A 14,774-nucleotide genomic window follows, 5' to 3' on the forward strand; every position below is an offset into this window, starting at 1 on the left:
CTCCTAGCATATAGTAAGCACCGGAACATCTGGAAAATAAGAAAACTAGGGAAACCCTCTCTTTCCGTTGGATGACTAGTTTCCTGGTGATGACATCACCATCGCTAAGGGCCCTTTAAACATCCCAACTTCCCCCAGCAAAAAAAATCTGAAGATACTTATTTCTTTTTGGACCTTAACTGTTAATGGCTCCCTTGGGATCTACAAAAAGCATTACTGGAGTTTAGACCAAAAAGTAAAACTGAATCGGGGAAAGTTCATGTAACGGAAAAAATAATAATTACCTGCATAATGAAACTTAACAACCTGGGAAATATATATATATATTTTTAAAAAATCACTTGGGTCAAATAAATGGAAATACCATTTGGGAAAACTGTATTGTGGTTGATTTAGACAGGCAAGGGGAATAGAGTGGTGGTAGGATGGCCTAGAGGAACAGGAGGGTGTTACCCCTAAAACTAGTGGTGGCTGGTATTACTTCTACGGTGCCCACCATCTCTACCATTGTGAGCAAGGCACTAAACCCCAAACTGTTCCAGGGGCACTGTTCTATGGCTGACCCTGCACTCTGATCCACTCCGTAAAGTGTTAACATGAGAGGGGATATGCTAAAAGACCAATTTCAAATTTGCCTCTTGTAGATTTACTAATAAAGATAACTTGGAGAGAGAGAGGGAACTATTTGAAGAGAAATGGATTTAACATGAAGCCCTGGGTTGATAGAGGGTAGCCGAACACTCACCAGTAGCATGGCCTGTTCGTGGAGCAGCTGCTGTTGAAGTAACTCAAGGTGCCTCTGCTCCTCCTCCAGCTGACGGCGGATGTACTCCTGTCAATCAAACAAACAACCCCCATTACTTCACTGTCAGAATGGAATAGGTTTGATGTGTGTGAATACAACATCCTTATTATGAGGATGATGGTCTGCAGAATGCACAACTGTGGAAACAATACACAGCGAGCCCCGTTTGGGATTTCAGGATCATGTTGTGGCAAGAATTTATGTTTCGTTTTTTCTGCTAAACATTTGAAAAAAAAATGTATTAAGCAAAATGTTCAAACAGAGAATTTTACTCATTACTGCAATGATCTCAATAGAAATGATCAGATTCAGAACGAATGTATGATCCAAATGTAAATAAAAAATAAACCTCAATCTCAACAACTACATGGTAATAAAGGTCAAACATACTTTGTTTATATATATAACTGAATTTCTAAATATTAGCACAGCAAATTGACACAAGTGACATAAAAAGGGGTAAGGAAAAAAATTAAAGTTTGCACAATTTGTAAAAAATAAAATAGCCATTGTAAAGTCATTATCGTGGGAACCAACCCTCAGTGGTTGCACAAGTACGTTATGTGTTCACAAAAAAACAGACGTTGCTGCGAGCATCCCTACCTCCTTTCCCTTAAGTGTTTTTTTCCCTCCTCGCTCCTGGGCTGATACCTGTTCTCGGTCAGCCCTCCTCTTCTCCTCCTCTGCCCTCCTTCGTTCCTCCTCCTCTTTACGGCGTCGCTCCATCTCTTCAACGCGTCTCTTCTCTTCCTGTTCGCGTCTACGCTGCTCGCGCTCCTGCTGCCTCCGCATCTCACGCTCACGCCGTTGTTGCTATGGGCGGACACACACGGGCAGTTTAGATTTAGTTCAGTTTATTAAGATCCTAATTAGCTTCTGTCTGTCTTAAACAGTAACTACACTCTTCAATTCAGTTAAAGGTGCACTATGTAACTTTTGGTGTGTCAGAAGAATGAGCATGTTCTCAGGTATATTCTTTCTTATACCTGAAAAAACAATTGCTCTCAGGGAAATTGGATCACTGGAGCACTGTTTGAAGTTAGAAAGCTGGCTGAAAAAGTTACTGTTTCTCTGTTGTTGTTTGCATCAGCAGCAGGGCCCACAGTTTTATTCTATTCTTACGTTTGGTTCCAGGTCACTAAAACTAATTGTATTTTGATCGATGAGAATTATTCAATACTTAGATTACATGTAGAGAATTTTGTTAACAAACTGCAGGCTCTGCAAATATAAACAAATCCCCTCCCCTGAAACTGCATAGTGCGCCTTTAACAGAGAAACCTGGACATGTCCCCACTGACAGTGTCCTGGTTTGAATATTTGTCCCGTCATTTGTGAACCAGAGCTAATGCTTCGTAATCAGTGTGAAACCAAAAGCAGAATGAGTTTTTAGTTGTATTATCACTATGACCAGGATGTGAGGGTTGTGTGACCTTAACAGAGCTGGGATTTGCAGATGTTGTGTAAATCTATGTCAGTAAAATCTAACATCATTCACCCAATACTTATCTTTGGTCCTGCTGCAGCTCGGTTGACAGGGATTAGTACAAACAAGGAGACAGAGCACGCAAACAAAGTCCTACAGCAAAATATGAGATGACCCATTTTTGTGCATGTGATATTGTTTAGATAGAGTAACCCTAGACCATGTCGATTATGGTTTTCCATTTAAAGGGCACACAGTCTAGTGCAAAAAGAGGAACTGAATAGACAGATAATAAGTAGCTATTATGACTTGTAGTCACCAAATTATTCAACTTCTTATGCCAATTCTAGTACCGGTACACAAAACAAGTATTACTGACAGCTGGCAAAAACAAATCAGAGCCAAAAACAAGCTTTAAAATGATAAGTTTGCAAAAGTGTAATAAAATACATCGAAATCAGAACACGGAGAAGAATAACTGATGAAAAACGGATCCCAAAAGCTCAATTTATGTTTTTTAAAGCTTAAATGATGAGTTGAAATAGTCTGTTCATCTACAGTATAATCTGATCAACAGCCAGTAGTATGAACATTTGTTAATTTTATGGTTCCAATTTGCATTTGCTTATCTATGGATTTTGAGCAAATTGCAGACGACACCTTGGCTTCATTGCAAAACTGTCTTTCCATTTTATGAAAAAAATGATCTTGAAAATACTTTGCAGATTAAGAGATGAAAAATGTTTGGCTCTAAACCCACCATTATTTAAAAAACTGCTGCTAGGTTTAAAGCATAGGGGCATATAGAGTTTGAGGTGCTAAATTCTACAGATATAACATTCAAGCCAAGGCTGCTGTCTGCTCAAGGGCGTGTGCTTTTTTTCTTCAAATCCTGGCTGTCAAGGATCCTCAGTGCTATACTAATGTGGTTTAAATTAAACGGTGCCCTCTGTAAACTCACTTTACATGCGCTATTTTTGGATGCCCCGAACAGCAGTTTAGTCTAGTGCTCGAAATGCCTGTATTTATGTGTTTTACCGGAGAAAAAATATAAATAAATACAGACTGTGGATGAACCGAAGTGACGTGGATAAAGTTAGAATGTCAACCTTTCAAGCCCTGGACTTAAGACTTAATCATTTAATCAGAGTAACATCTTAATGCTGACAGGCAGTTATCTAACACTTGGCTTACTAAGCAGACAGATGAGGGAATTACACAGAGTATGTCAGAAAAAAGGTGCAGTTAAAAAGCCGCAGGACATGGTTTTGGTTGCAGGATAGTGAGTGACACATCTTGTTTGTATAAATTAGGTGTTAAGTATTCTGGATTTCTAAAGGAGGTGATCTATTAAAACAGGAGAGCACATGTACTGTGGTATTTTTCTGACAGAGCTTGGATAAGTCTGTGGCTTCTACCGTCTGATTTATCCTCACGCATCCGAAAACACAGCCTGCAGCTGAGGCTTCTGTCGAAGTGTATGAGTAAAATTAGAGTTTTTTGTGCTCCATTGCCATAGAAGGCTTTGCTCATTCGTGTGTCAAACCATCTCAAAGTATTTAGGTCTTCCTCTCTTTCATTCCTTCTAGAGATCTTAGTGTAGTCCACTCCTGTCCCAAATTATCATCATCACCATCTCCCTTATAAATGGTCTTCCGGCCCTCAACTTCCCACTCTCTCTCTAACCACGATACATACAGGGAAGAGGAAATGTAGCCTAAGCTCATGTAGACACTGATAGAGAAGGACCAAAGCTCAGAGAGATAAAATATAATTACAAAAAGCGGTTTTCAAACTTGTCCTCTAGGGAGAGAATTAAAAGTGTTTTCACTGAAGCCATAAATTGATTTTGGAGTCAATTATATCTATCTATCTAATCATATTACACACTGAGATAATGTCAAGGCATATTCATTTCACCCGGGAAAACTTGTGAAATCCCCCAGGAATCTCACGCAGTCTGCTGCTGCACAGAAAAACGTGTGACCAAAGTCTGTCCACAAATAAAATATATTCTAGTCTTAAGGTTGCTTTCAGTGAAAAATAAATAATTCCTATGAAAAAATACAGTGGATTGCATCCGTGTCGCAAAACGGTGACCTCATTCACTCTCAAAGGAGAGGCTCTCCTGCTTTCTGAGGATCCATGTAGGAAGCTTCATAAATAACAAAAGGCCTTCTCTGAAACAAGTGTATTTTTAGTCTTATAACTCTTCTTACTTTCAGTGAAACTCCTGGGAGGGATCATGTGATGCTTGATAAATAATAGATACACTTCAGGGTGTTTTTCAATTGAAATGGTCTGACATCATGAAAAAAAAAATAAGAAATTGGGATTAGAGACGCAAACAAAGTTATACAAAGAGTTGATAAAAAAAAGATGTTCTATTAAATGTTCTCTGAAATTATGAGAAATAACTCGCACATTTTCAAGGAAAAACGTAATATTCTCTATATCTTTATGACTATATATTATAAAGTCATACTTATCATGGCCTGCCCCTTATATGCCAAGTATTAAAGAAAAGTATTATATATTACAACCTGGTTTTATTGCAGCAGTTTGGGGCATCACTGCTGTATAGATTTTGCAGATATTTCTCCGACCATTTTATTTGCCGAGCACTGACAAAGCAACCCTGACTGGACGACTTCACGACACTTGGGACATAAGAAGAAAAGTAATGAGATTTTAGATTTTGAAAACGTGTGGTTTGACTTTTATTACCTAAAACCAAATTATTTGGAAAGTCAAAGAAGACTAAAGAAGAGTAAACACATCCAAAATGTCCACTATAATTATACACCACAGCGTGCATACTCAATTATCCTGGGAAGACTTTCATAATTACAATGTTTGGGTTATTATAGTATTAATACTCAACTCTGTTTGCTTTCTCCAATCGTTTTATAAGATATTAGAGGTTTTTGTGGACAGATTCGATTCCGGTGATGTCACCACATCCCCAGATCTCAGCAGTAAAGATCTGAGGCGTGTAAAAGGTTAAGCCATGAAAATAATAACACAGGTCACCGGCAGTTTGTAGCCACAGAAGACTGTGGAAACTCAATATTTCCACTCCCATTACAATGATATTAACAGAACACATATGTGGATCCATTCAGGCTGAGTGATGTCAAGTAATGCATGAGGCCTGCACATCGCAAAATGAGAAGAGTTATAGTTTTGGAGATTTTACTTTTAAATCCAAATGTAAATGTGACACTTAAGGTATAAAAGTGTCTCTCCTCAATACCAACACTAAAACAGTGTTAAAGGTGGAGTCAGCAATTCTAGAGAACGCTTGTTGTCAAAGTAACTTTGTCAAAATCATTGAATATCTCCTCACGATGCACTACCTGTGCGTACTCTGTGTGTGTTGGAGTTATACACAGCCTAGGCTCTGTAAACTGGTATGTAGCCAAAGGTAATGTAAAAAAATTTAACTTTTTTTTAACCGTAACTAGCAAGATCGTAGGCTGTGTATTATAAACACTGGATTTCTTTTCAGCACACACACAGGATGTACAGGTAGCAGAACGTGAGGTGATATTCACTGATATTTGACAAGAAGTTACTTTGACAACAAGCATTTTCCGGAATTGCTGACTCCAACTTTAAAAGGTACCAACATTCCAGAAAGAGTTAACCCATGACCCATATAGACACATCAAAATTGTTGAAATCAAAATCTGACAGTGTTCATTCGGGTATTCTGATTTTGCTGTTTGCCTGCTCACCTCCTCCAGCCGCCTCCTCTGCTCCTTCTGTTGCTCTATGCGTTTCTGCCTCTCGGCCAGTAGTTGGCGCTTGTACTCCTCTTGCTCGCGGAGCTGCTGCTCCTGCAGGAGCTGCTGGCGACGCAGCGCCTCCGAGCGCTCCTTGTTCTCCTGCTGCAGGCGGATGAAGTCGCGGCGCAAAGTCGACTCGCCCGGAACGTTGATTATGGAGCTACGCAAGGAGGATGACAGATGTTAGCTGGTACTAGCGAGCTAATTGAAATCATTTACTGTTGGGGCTGCGCCATTTTGAGAGAAAAAAATTATCTAAATTTGATTATTGTGACTGATATTCCAATTGTGATATGATTTGGGATAATAGAGGGAATTTTTATACACTTTTATATAATTATTTTCATTTTCAGTGAAAAAAATATATTAAAACGATTATGATACTATGATATAAACCGCACATTTGCAATCAAAAAAAGAAAGAAAAATACCCATACTAGAATATAGTATTGTTTAGCTACTCCTATTGAGATAACACATCATGTATAGCTTGTTTGAAGCATAGCCTAACCATACAAATGCGCGGGAAGTTCAAATGTACACAAACAATGCACCAAAGCTCCTATATGCTGAACTTTTTCAAGTACATTTACCTTGGCTCTCCTTCCTGCTCAGATGCTTCTTCCTCTTCTTCTTCGCTGCCACTGTATTCATACTCCGTCTCATCTGAGGACAAAATGCCAAAATATTATAGCAGCAGCCAAGTAAAAGTTATTGAAATTATACATTTAAAGCCATAGTGCGACAGGAGTTACACACTACAGCTTTAAATCGTGTAAGTATCTCAGCAGCAGTGACACCATCAGATCTTCTCCTGTACTCACCCTTCTCGCCCCTCTTCTTCTTGGTGCGGTCGATGTGGTCTTTGAGCTGGATGCGGACCTGCCTCTCGTTGGGCTGGTCCCGGATGTAGGGGTGTTTGAGCAGCTGCTCGGTGGGCGGGCGCTGGGTGTAGTTCTTCACCAGGCAGCCCTCGATGAAGCTGAAGAACTTCTTAGACCTAGTGGGGTTCAAAGGTCAATTGTGATGTTTATATATTTTTTATCATTAAATATGCAGCCATTAATTTTCTTCTTTTTTTTGACACTCCGTTTTTATTTTATCTTTCTGCAAAGTTTAACTTGACTTGGGGTGTGTGTGTGTGTGTGTGTGTGTGTGTGTGTGTGTTTCCTGCTCTTGGATGTTTTACTTAAAGATTAAAGAACCTCGCCTACCATTTTTTGGACTTGAGCCGAGGTGGAGGGTTTCTAGGAATGAGGAAGAGGGCTCTCATTGGATGCATGTCACACAGAGCTGGAGGAGACAGAGACACATGTCAAAGTCACACATTTTAGATTGAAAACTTTTTCTCTGTTCATGATACTGTGAGAAAAAAGGGAGTTAACAGGTTAGATAGAAGGCTAACATCTACAGTTAGTAGGTTTTTGTTAAGTGTAGGACTGAAGCTGGAATGCTATGTTAGGGTTAATAAATAGGAAACTGTGTGTCGGTAAGAAATCAACTGCGGTACTAGCAAAGATCTTTACGACAGCAGGCGCTGGTGTCGTAAAAACACTACCGTTTTTGTCCGAAGAGGACGCTGGAATCAACCAAAACCAAATGTTCCTCGTAGCCACTTAAATTGATTGAGTGTTTTGCCAAACAAGCCAGCGTGAGGTCAATGTGATCGTGTACTTACGGGGAGCTCCCTCAGCCATCTCTATGGCCGTGATTCCAGTGGACCACAGGTCACTCTGAAGGACAGAGGATAAGATTAGTTTGTCTGCATGTCTCTCTCATATAAACATGTATTTTAAACTATCCTTGCAGGAACACAATTGGATAATGTCCAACTCTCCAAAGACCAAACTGTGATTCCTGACAATTTTCACAGCATTTTTTGATTCCAGAGATATGTTCCTTGTTACTACTGTCTTCCACATAAGTAGAATATGTCATTTTACTGAAGTATCAATTACATGGAGATCTTGAAAAACCTGATTTCCTGAAATACAGCTGACCAGATCCAGGTGCGGGTCCTTACCCTGTAGTCGTAAGTTGCGTCTGGGTTTTCATCACAAGCGATGACCTCTGGAGCCATCCAATATGGCGTCCCGATGAAAGTGTTCCTCCGACCCACCGTCCGGTCCAGCTGAGCGCTCACACCAAAGTCCACTGGGAAGTTAAAAAAGTTGACATCAGTTATTATGGCCTGATCAAAGCGTATTATTCTTTTCTCTCAAGTATTTGAGATGCTGAGGGAGTGTCATAAGTTGGAGATGGACACAGCTGTGTACAGAGATTGTTAAGATGAACATTTTCAATAATACACAGAATGCAATGTGGTTCCATAATGCCTTGAATTATAGATGATATAAAAAAAAAATAGTTTCAAAAGGATTATCATTACTGGCTGAGACTTTTAAACAGGCCTATGACTGTGCAATCATGCAAAACATTACAAAACAACACTGGTAATGAAAGAGCTCTAGTTGGCAACATAGACTGTATATAAAAGGTTGGCACACAAAACTGGTGCTGCCGCAGTATTTTTTTTTAAGAGCAGCTATCCAAAACTCCTAGTCTGCAGGGCCAGTATGGACCATGGGGAATTGAACCCACATAAAATCGACACATACCCAGTTTGACTTCAGCGTTTTCAGTCAGCAGCACGTTTTGTCCCTTGATGTCACGGTGGATGACATGGTGAGCGTGCAGGTGAGCTAATCCCTGCAGAGAAAAAAGTACAAAAATTAAATCATTAAAAGCAGCACATTCAAATCCAATGCAATCAGGTTGATTCATATAGCCCAATATCACACATAGCAATCTGTACAGCGATACAACACCCTCTGTCCTTAGAACCCTCGACTCGGCCCCAAAAAAAAATGTAATAAATGGACAAAAGCTCATTCCCCATCAAAGACTATACTAAAGTTTTAGTTTCCCGCAACAGTGTATTTGACAGTGAATAGTAAATTGTCATGAAAATTCAATGAAAGGTGAGACTGACCCTGAGGATCTCTCTGGAGATGTAGGCGATCCAGTCCTCCTTCAGTGTGTTTCCTTTAGTGTTCTTCACCAGGTCTGTGATGGAACCGGCGCCGCAGAACTCCATCACCAACTGGAGGAGAGAGAATTTTTTTTACCATCAATAAAGCAATACTACATAAAAAAAATGTGTACCTTCAACAAACAAGACACTGCCCGAGGAATCAGTCATTGCCAGTATAACATAAAACTGTTTTAACAGTCTAGCAACATTTTGCAAAGGTTTGATAACAGAATTTTTTTATTTTGTGTCATTTTAAGGCCGCCATTGTACATATAAAATTGCCAGTTGAAACAGATGTGAAATAAAACAAATATAAATTGTGTTTTGTTTAATTTCATTTTTTTCTTTTTGTGGTCAGAGCAGGCTGGAAATGTCAGAGTATGTTGTGACAGCATATCATAGGAAGAGTAAAGGCTGATCCCTGCATTGTGTCCCTGTGTGTAGGAATTACGATGGGAACTGGGAGCAATGGGCTGATGGGAAATGTGGTTTTAACAAGAAGAAACATGAGCATTAACTAGACTTATGATGTAAGATAAGACTTACATAAAGCACCTATACCAGCTGGTGCAACATGGACTATTATATAATCATCATCACAATGACTGTATATCTATTTTCATCACAGCCTGGCAAATGGCAAAGTCAATAAAAAGTAATACTAGTAAAATATTGCCCAGTGCTGTAAACCATGGCCAATGTGGGTCGTTATACAAGTACTTAAATGGGACAAAACAAATGAACAAATAATTAAGATATATCATAATCATGATACAAACAGAACAATCTGCAGTGATTTGTACAGTTGTGGGGACAATAACCTTCTCCACAGAGGCCAAACTCTTTTCTAATAGGCCTCTGGATTGTGCATTCAAATTCTCATTACCAAAAAAAAAGTGGGAAGTGTTTTAAAAGTTAACCCAAAAATACCTCCTTTACAAACACACATCCTGGCCTTTAGTGATGTTCAATTCAAAATATGATGATCATAAAAACGACACATGCTCTATCTCTCTCACACACACACACACACACACACACACACACACACACACACACACACACACACACACACACACACACACACACACACACACACACACACACACACACACACACACACACACACACACACACACACACACACACACACACACACACACACACACACACACACACACACACACACACACACACACACACACACACACACACACACACACACACACACACACACACACACACACAGCAGACACCGTGAAGCACAGCAGTGGGGGGATGTTAAAGGGTCGTGGAGACAGCTGTAAAAGCAAATACAGGGCTGTGTTGTGGCCTGAAAGTGAGATATTTTCCTCTCGAGGAAGAGCAGAGCTGCAGGGCCATAAAACCAGGTAATCCTGCCTACAACAAAACCAGCAGCTATAAATCTCTCCCCCTCCTCCTCGTCCTTTGTGTGTTTTTGTATCGCTCTCTTCTCGCCTTCCCTTATTCCCCCATTCTCTTTGAATATGAGGGCAAGTGTGGGCTGTAATGTCGGGACAAAAACATTTATGCTCTATTGACTTTTATTGTGTTGCAGGCAATATAATGTATGAAGTCATACGGGTTTGTGTAAGCATATGAACTCCCTATATTAAGACCCGAAAATACAGTAGTCTCTCAACCCTCCTATCTGTCCCCACTGCTGGAGAGTTTGTTGAGTGTGTGGATCTGTAATATCTCTTCAGTCAGCCATCTACTATTGACAGACGTAAGTGACTTACTAAAAAGAATGGCTGTTATGTCTACAATTCACACAGCAAACCTTTTTCATGCTAATAATGCAAAGATCCCGACATTTGTTTTAACATAAATCAAGAGTCGTGAAATTTCGAAGTGAATTTGAAGCTACTTAAGGCAAAAAATCAATAAAAACGGAACTGGTAAAACAGGATCTGAAGAAATGCTATTATAGAAAACCATGAAGAATTAATGATTGAAATACTTTATTCATAAAACCTTGCTGTGTGAAGACATTACATCACTAATAACGGTATAGATAGACTCACCCATAGCTGGTCGTCGTGGCCCGGAGGACTTTTCTTGATGAAGGCTCCGTAGTAGGTGGCTATGTTTCTGTGGTGGGAGTATTTCTTCAGCATGTTGATTTCAAGCTTAATTTCTTCCTCTTCATCCTATGAGAGAGAGAGGGAGGGAGGGAGAGAGAGAGAGAGAGAGACATATCAGTGTGGAGTTCTCTTTACTTGTGAGATAGCAAGGAAGAAATGATATGAACTATTGGCGTAGATCCAAACGAACAATAGTCTTATTCTTTTCCAGTCAGGTGGTCAAAGTTGGAGACACCAAGGAAATATAAAAACAATAGCACCAAATCCCTCTGACAGGCAAATAAAATTCACTATTGAGTTTATCATTATCAGGTATTTTATTTATTTTATAATTTCTTCTATTTATTTATCACATTTCTGAGAAGATATGTAGCTCCTACCTCTCTGCAAGTCTTTTGAAATCTACATCTTTATTGCTTTTATTTTACGCACTTGGCTTCCTCGAGTAAGCTTTAAATCAAAAGCACAAACTTTCCTACAATGACTTCTTTTAGTTGGAAATGGGTTTTCTGTCCGGCTTGTAAACTGCTAGCAATTTCATATTAGACCCTTGAGAATGCAGAAGCAAGCTGGCAATGTGAACCATCCTGTTATACTGTAGTGGTATATGCATTTCAAGTGACTCTTAAAATACTAAATCACAAACAGGGATACACACAAGCCAGCAAAACAACTAATTAGCTAATCTGAGATGGCACCCATACATGCATAAATATGAAATTACATTTTGCCAGTATCTTATGACATCATCCGTTTGAGAGAACTTCATAAACACACACTTCCTGTAGTTTGAATGTCTGAAAATGATTGGCTGCTGCAGCTTCAAATCTATAAACAAGTTTGAAATGTCTTCCTTCAACCCCAGGAACACACAACTTCCTCCATGTGCTGTAGGACTATGGGTGAATTTATGGGGCGGATTAAGTAAGGGATGGGGCCGATCTGATCCAGTATCGGTATCGGGTCCGATATGGCCGAAATTTGCGTATCGGATATCGGACAGCTCCGATATTACATTTTTTTTTTTTTTTTTTTACTATAAAAGAGCGAACGAGCCGTGCAAGCATGCACCGACGTTCGGTGGAGGGAGAGAGGACACCACTTTCTAATTTGACATACAGTACATATCAGTTTGTTAGCCAGTGAGCTAACCAAGTCAAGGAAGTGGAGAGGCTTCTGCACTGTGACAAATTCTACTATGTAAAATACAACCAGAGAGAGGAAGACACCACATATTCTAGTGGGGCAGAAGCGATCATTGAGAAGGATTATTTTTGTGGGACTCTATAATTGATATTTTCATTAAAATATTGCATAGTCTGCCTTTAAGATAAACCTATATGCATTTGTGTATATGTCTTGCTCTTTTAAATTAGAATTGCTTAAGCCTTCCTAGCCTTACACATAACATCACCACCAACAAAAAAATGTATAACAATTATGATATCGTATCGGACAGTATCGGTATCGGCCGATATCCAAAACCAATATATCGGAATCGGATTGGAACTAAAAATAGTGGATCAGTGCATCCCTAGATTAAGTCCAGAATACACAAAACCTAAGTTCTTCTACACACTCTCAGCTGAGCAGTAAAGATGCCAAATATCTTTCAGTTCCACTTCCAATTTCCCATGGCAGGGCATCATTGTTATATAAACTGTACATTTGAAATCCTGCGTTCCTTCAATATGTTATGATTTGGAACTTTCAGTCAGACAAAACAAGCAATTTGTCACCTCAGGTTCCATCAACATTTTGATGGGCCTTTTTATTGATTTCTGACATAACGAAGCAATGACTACATCATCATTTAAAAATCAACATATTCTGAGAAAGGAATTAACATTGGTTGCAGCCGTAAATATTTCCTTTGGTCTGTGTTAACTCTGAAGGTTGGCAGGTTTGTGCTGTTTGCGTTAACAGTATCACCTTTTCCTGCAGTGCTGCCAGCGCAGTCTTTACTGCTGGATGTAAAACAGCTCAATAACAAATTGTGAGAGTGGAATTTCCCCTGCTAGCATTAAAACAGGTAACCCTTTTAGAAAACACATTTGCACCTAAAAACCAGTCAATATTTTTAAAATGTTTAAACAGGTTATACCATTCACAGTGAAAATATAACTTAAAAGGTAGAAGCAGTAACTCTGGAGAAAGCTTGTTATCATAATCACTTTGTCAAAATCAGAAAATATTTCTTAACGATCCGCTACCTGTACGTACTGCATGTGTGCGCTGAAATAAATCAGGCTCTGTAAACCTAGCTAGCAAAAGGCCCATTTACAGACCTTAGGCTGTATATTAACACTGAATTATTTTTTCATGTGCACACAGTTCAGACAGGTAGCGGAGCGTGAGGAGATTTTGACTGATTTTGACAGCAAGCACCTTCCAGAATTTCTGACTTTACCTTTAAAGTCTCTGCAAACAAACTTTTCTCCGTTGCTGTTTTCAGCCGGTCAGCCTGTCTATGACGTGCTGAGGAGCCGAGCAAGAAATACAAACAATCTCCAAACCAGTCTAATAAACGGAAATCATTCCAAACAAACATGCAGATAGAGCCTGGACTCCAAATGAGAACAGCGCCGAACAAAGCACCATCTCGCCCTTTCACACACTCAGGATATTACAGGACGGCCTCAGACACACGAACAGACGCAGAACAAGATCTACAGATTATTTCCCCAATCACTGTGACATCCGGCAGGCCGACCGGGGCTGACATACAGAACTTGACATTTTCACTGTTATTAACGCCGGTCGATAAGCAGGAGCAAACTGAGCGCTACGGCAAGCTCCTATGTCCATAAAGGAAAAAGCTCTGAGGCACTGAGAGGGAACAGTTTGGCTTTCAATACTGAATAAATGTGGCATTTGGCATTTCGTAGTTGGACCTACAGATGTAGCAGCTGTGTCTTTTACACTTGCTTCACTGTGGCTGCACCTTGGCTCCTTTTGAGAACATTTTGATTAGCTTTTGCTTGGTTTTTATTGGAAATGACGGTGACTTTTTCCTGTGTAATGTGAGTGTGTTAGCATTTGGCTTTCAGAACCACTGTGCTTAAGTTCTTGTGGGAATGTCCAGCAGTACTTTGAACTTAATGCTAATATACACACAAAGACAATGCTTACATGCCCACACTAAGCACATGCTTTGTTTACTATGACCGCTGTCTTAGTTTAGCGGGTTAGCATGCTAATATTTGCTATTTAGCTCTAAACACAAAGTAGGCCTACATGTGTGGCTGATGGGAACAAAAAGTACTGGACAAATTATGCCAGATGAAAAGTCAGATCATCAAAGTGATTACAAGTCATCCTGAGGGGGCATGAATGTCAGTGCCAAAGCCCATGGCGATTCCTCCAACAAATGTTTTACATTTCACTCAAAGTCACAAAAGTTGGGCTCACACAGCGCCCGGGGAAAATTGAGGGGAACTCCGAAAGCAATAGGACCCATCTGGAGACCAAGAATGTTTGTACCAAATCTCATAACAGTCCATCCTATTGTTGTTGAGATATATCTGTCTTTAAGTGGTGGACAAACCAACCAACCAACCAACAGGCATCAATGTAGTTTTTCGGGCTCTAACAGAAGATAAAAGGGTGG

General features: G+C 39.7%; 1 protein-coding gene across 7 annotated transcripts in view; it reads right to left on the reverse strand.

Moving 5' to 3' along the window:
* Window positions 1-14,774, reverse strand: part of LOC307258564 (mitogen-activated protein kinase kinase kinase kinase 4-like) — a 95,463-nt gene that overhangs the window by 33,854 nt on the left and 46,835 nt on the right. For 4 of the 7 annotated variants that reach the window (XM_080038148.1, XM_080038147.1, XM_080038149.1 and 1 more), the window contains exons 4-14: window positions 11,105-11,230; window positions 9,015-9,125; window positions 8,641-8,731; window positions 8,046-8,176; window positions 7,701-7,755; window positions 7,237-7,315; window positions 6,847-7,022; window positions 6,616-6,688; window positions 5,972-6,182; window positions 1,457-1,618; window positions 746-832 (exon numbers count right to left, since the gene is read on the reverse strand). In XM_080038148.1, the coding sequence (XP_079894274.1) occupies window positions 746-832; window positions 1,457-1,618; window positions 5,972-6,182; window positions 6,616-6,688; window positions 6,847-7,022; window positions 7,237-7,315; window positions 7,701-7,755; window positions 8,046-8,176; window positions 8,641-8,731; window positions 9,015-9,125; window positions 11,105-11,230 (1,302 nt within the window). Of the gene's footprint in view, window positions 1-745; window positions 833-1,408; window positions 1,619-5,971; window positions 6,183-6,615; window positions 6,689-6,846; window positions 7,023-7,236; window positions 7,316-7,700; window positions 7,756-8,045; window positions 8,177-8,640; window positions 8,732-9,014; window positions 9,126-11,104; window positions 11,231-14,774 lie in introns of all 7 variants that reach the window. The other 3 variants (XM_080038145.1, XM_080038146.1, XM_080038143.1) reach the window with 1 other exon arrangement.

This window comes from Ammodytes marinus (genome assembly GCF_949987685.1).
Source record: "Ammodytes marinus genome assembly, chromosome: 12".
NCBI lineage: Eukaryota > Metazoa > Chordata > Actinopteri > Uranoscopiformes > Ammodytidae > Ammodytes > Ammodytes marinus.